Below are 3,619 nucleotides of genomic sequence, written 5' to 3'. Positions count from 1 at the left end.
ACGGAGAGATTTATAATCAACGTCCTCCCATTATATTTTTAGCAAGTACAAGTAATGAAAGCGTGAGAAGACGTTTATTGGAAACGGAAAATAATCGGTATAGGGAGCAAAATACAATAGATGACAACGATATGTCAAATGAAGACGAAATTGGTAATATTTTATACTTATAAGTATAATACTGCTATGTAATAACATATATACTTTTGACACCCCTCCCCCTTGTTACACATTCTTAGTAAATCCGTTAGGATACATTAACGTCACAAAAGAAATATTCTTCACTCGATTGTAAGATGTAATTGTAGTTTACTTTAAAACGTTTTTGCATATATGCATTCGTAACACGTTTTAAAGTCAAATAAATAACAATGTTAAGAATGCTGTTTATTTTTCAGTCGCAGTACAGTTAAATAATAAGCAAGTGAAAATAAAACGGATAAAGGATGCTTTGAACTTTGAAGATTCTTATGATATTCATAAGCGTTATGATAAAATATCAAATACAAGAGTAAGACATTTGTTTATTTATTTTCCTTATATGTAAAACTATTACATTGGCCTTCTCTACTGTGTGTACTACTTTTATTAATTATGGTAGCCTTGTTATTTTCAAAATATATATTTTTAACAGATATACTTAGGAGAAAACATATCGGTTAGTCAACTGTCTTGGGAAATGACAAAACTGCGTAGAAAGCCTTCTTTGTTTTTGCATGATGTATTGCTTTACATTTGGCCATACAATATTCTTAAAAATAGATGCCTTGACGAAAACAAAACGTATTATAAGCCATCTAGTGGCACAGTTAAAGAACTTAGTCCGCGGAAACTATCTTTAGCATTAAGTATATAAACATTTTTCTTTATACCATCCCATTATCTATTTATTATGTTTTAATACTTTCATTGATTGTTTTGTAGGTTTGTATAATGACCACCTGATTGAGTTGAATATGAATGATACAATAAGATTTGAACATTTGAATGATTCGTTCAAAATGATTACAATAAAAATAAGAGATGTCAGAAAGAAATATGCATACGGATCAGAGAGAGAACAATATGAAAGAAGAGTTGAAACGGACAATTAAAATAGATGTAAGTATTATATGTTATTGGTAATGTGCTTTTCAACATAATGTTGAAAAAGACAGTAGCATAACAAAACTGTACTGTAAAGCTGCCATTTCACGGAGCGAAGCTAAAGCTGGCGTTTACCCCCACTCTACCAAAGTAACGATACAGCGAAGGTGAGCGAAGGTAACGCTCAAAGTTGGATTTATCGAACTTTTAGCGAAGCTGTGAATTCCTAATCTAACCAGTGTGTTTCAGTTTCAGAATACATTATGGCTGGAAGAAGCGAGAAATACGCATCACCAAAAAATATAGACAAAGTTAGTATAATTATAATATAATAATTAAGTATACTTGTAGGTTAAGTTGTTCTTTATTTCCGATAATTATAATATGTATTTTAAATTAATATATTAATTGATAACATACATGTTGTAGGAAATGCTGCACACATGTAGTGTGTGTAAATCAAAAGTAGTGGAGGAGGAAATATGCAATCATCCTTGTCTGAGAGGATATGAATTTTTTTACGTGGATGAAAATTTAATCTTTCATCCTCAAAATCAGAACGGTAACTAGTGACATTTTATATATATTTTATCATATAACACATATTTTGTAAATAACATGGATGACTGTAATGTATAGATGACGAACAAAGTTTGGTTGATGATTCACACATGAGTTTGGTTGATGATTCAGAAGAAATGGATGAAATAGAGAAACAGGTTCCTAAGAAGATTAAGAAGACTATTGAAACTTGGCATAATGAAAAACATGTACAGGAAGAACAGCTTATTGATGAAATTCATAAGCGTCCTGCGCTGTGGAACTTTAAGCTTCCTCTTGCCGAACGAAGCATTCAAATAAAAAAAAAGCTCTGGGAAGAAGTTTCTGCATCAATAAATAGTAACATTCTACACTAATAATTATAATTATTAATGTAGATTATCACTATTTATTTATATAGAATATAGTATACTATATTCTACATTTACTTTAATCTACGTTAATAATTTAAGTATAAAATTCACTACTGTATCTGAACGTATTTTGCCTTTTGTAGATATGGACATTGCAACCGTTAAAAAGAAATGGAAATCATTGTGTGATTCTTTTAGAATACAACAAAATAAGCAATATCGTCCTAGTGGCTCAGCAGCGACGTCACAGACAAATAAATGGGTACACTTTGATAGAATGCAGTTTCTTAGTGATGTGCAACTTACAAGCAAGTATGGATAAATTTCACGCATATAAATATGTCTCAATGTAGCAGTGTATAGAAATATTTTAATTACAGAACTGCAACTAATATTTCGAGATTTGAAAGCAATGAAGAACTTCATGAAGATTATGATGATGATAGTAGAAATAGTATTTTGTGTGATGACAACAGCAGCAGTGGTCGTGGATCGCGTAAGTTAATCTTCTTATTTCTATTCTTATCATACATTTACTGTATAGTTTTGAGAATTTTAACAAAAATCAACTTTTGACGATGACTACAAATTAGAATTTAATTGTAGGTGGTAGTAAACGTCGGAGTACGAGTATTTCTGATAATGCAGCCATTGATCGAATTGCTAATGCTCTTAATCAACCAGTGACTGTTAAATTGCCTAGTTCGTCACCACCTGATAAAATAATGTCATTTGCCAATCTTATAGCTGCCCAACTGCGAGAAATTGATCCTCAGGATGTCGATGAAGTAATGATACAACTATTGCAAGTTCTCAATACTGCAAAGAAAAGGCATTTATAATAAAACATTAAAGATAAGAAATAAAATTAAGTTTATTTTTAAAAAACAAGAAATATAACTTTATTATTTATTTCTATCATTTTGCCACGGTACGGCCCCATCATTATTAAAATAATGACAAAATTCATCTCGAATTTTTACACATTCTTTAGCACTCATATTAGACCCACAGTTTGAAATATTTTTGAATGCACGTCCATCTTCCATACTATCGATATCTGTTAAAGATGCATTTGCGTTTATATCATCCCAATGCTTTTTTTCCTTATATTTTCTTTTCTTCTGCAAATGCATCACAACAGCTGCAGCCACGGCTGTACGTCGTTTTTGTATTTCTGCAATTGCAATTGCTAATCCACTTTCTTCATCCATTTTATTATTTGTACTCCACTATAAACAAAACTAGAAAGCCAGCGAAAGCCAGGAATTCAACTTCACTGAAACACAACCTCAAAGCAGCGAAGAATACGCTCCATGAAAAGGCAGGAGGCCTTTAGCGTTAGCTAAAGCAAAGCTGACTTGTGTTGCGATGGAGTGGGGGTAAACGCCAGCTTTAGCTTCGCTCCGTGAAATGGCAGCTTAACTGTTGTAACATATTCATTATATAACGTCTTATTTTCAGGTGATATAGCAGCAACAAAATGTGTTGACGACTGGGTGGTCGCTCCAACGAAACGGGAGTTATACTTCTTATTTTATTTATCTCTTAGAAGTCACACATTTTTTTTCGAACGAATCAGTCACACTGGGTCTATGTGACCCCAGCAATTTTTAAAT

General features: G+C 32.0%; 1 protein-coding gene and 1 long non-coding RNA gene across 4 annotated transcripts; both read left to right on the top strand.

Moving 5' to 3' along the window:
* Window positions 1–11: 11 nt before the first annotated feature.
* LOC105568215 lies at window positions 12–3,613 on the top strand. Its single transcript, XR_001009421.1, has 3 exons — window positions 12–153; window positions 399–1,101; window positions 3,465–3,613. It is a non-coding gene; the product is annotated as an uncharacterized LOC105568215 (long non-coding RNA).
* Window positions 1,145–3,008, top strand: LOC105568196. 3 transcript variants are annotated; one of them, XM_012023662.1, is made up of 7 exons: window positions 1,145–1,263; window positions 1,336–1,397; window positions 1,516–1,648; window positions 1,726–1,986; window positions 2,144–2,312; window positions 2,381–2,496; window positions 2,607–3,008. In XM_012023662.1, the coding sequence occupies exons 2-7, from the start codon at window positions 1,350–1,352 to the stop codon at window positions 2,840–2,842; spliced, it is 963 nt and encodes a 320-aa protein (XP_011879052.1). In that variant the 5' UTR covers window positions 1,145–1,263; window positions 1,336–1,349; the 3' UTR covers window positions 2,843–3,008. The 3 variants fall into 3 exon arrangements, with proteins under 3 accessions (XP_011879052.1, XP_011879069.1, XP_011879061.1); XM_012023679.1 differs by having other exon boundaries at window positions 1,147–1,263; window positions 1,780–1,986; XM_012023671.1 differs by having other exon boundaries at window positions 1,225–1,253.
* Window positions 3,614–3,619: the final 6 nt, after the last annotated feature.

The sequence above is a fragment of the Vollenhovia emeryi genome, unplaced genomic scaffold (assembly GCF_000949405.1).
Source record: "Vollenhovia emeryi isolate VEMERY1.0 unplaced genomic scaffold, V.emery_V1.0 DF942623.1, whole genome shotgun sequence".
NCBI classification, from domain to species: domain Eukaryota; kingdom Metazoa; phylum Arthropoda; class Insecta; order Hymenoptera; family Formicidae; genus Vollenhovia; species Vollenhovia emeryi.
This window is presented reverse-complemented; position numbering and strand designations above follow the sequence as displayed.

Coding starts and splice junctions, on each gene's coding strand:
- LOC105568196 (XM_012023662.1), top strand. CDS start 1,350: ATGGCTGGAAGAAGCGAGAAATACGCATCACCAAAAAATATAGACAAA. Junction 1,398..1,515: donor CACCAAAAAATATAGACAAA/GTTAGTATAATT, acceptor TACATGTTGTAG/GAAATGCTGCACACATGTAG. Junction 1,987..2,143: donor AGTTTCTGCATCAATAAATA/GTAACATTCTAC, acceptor TGCCTTTTGTAG/ATATGGACATTGCAACCGTT.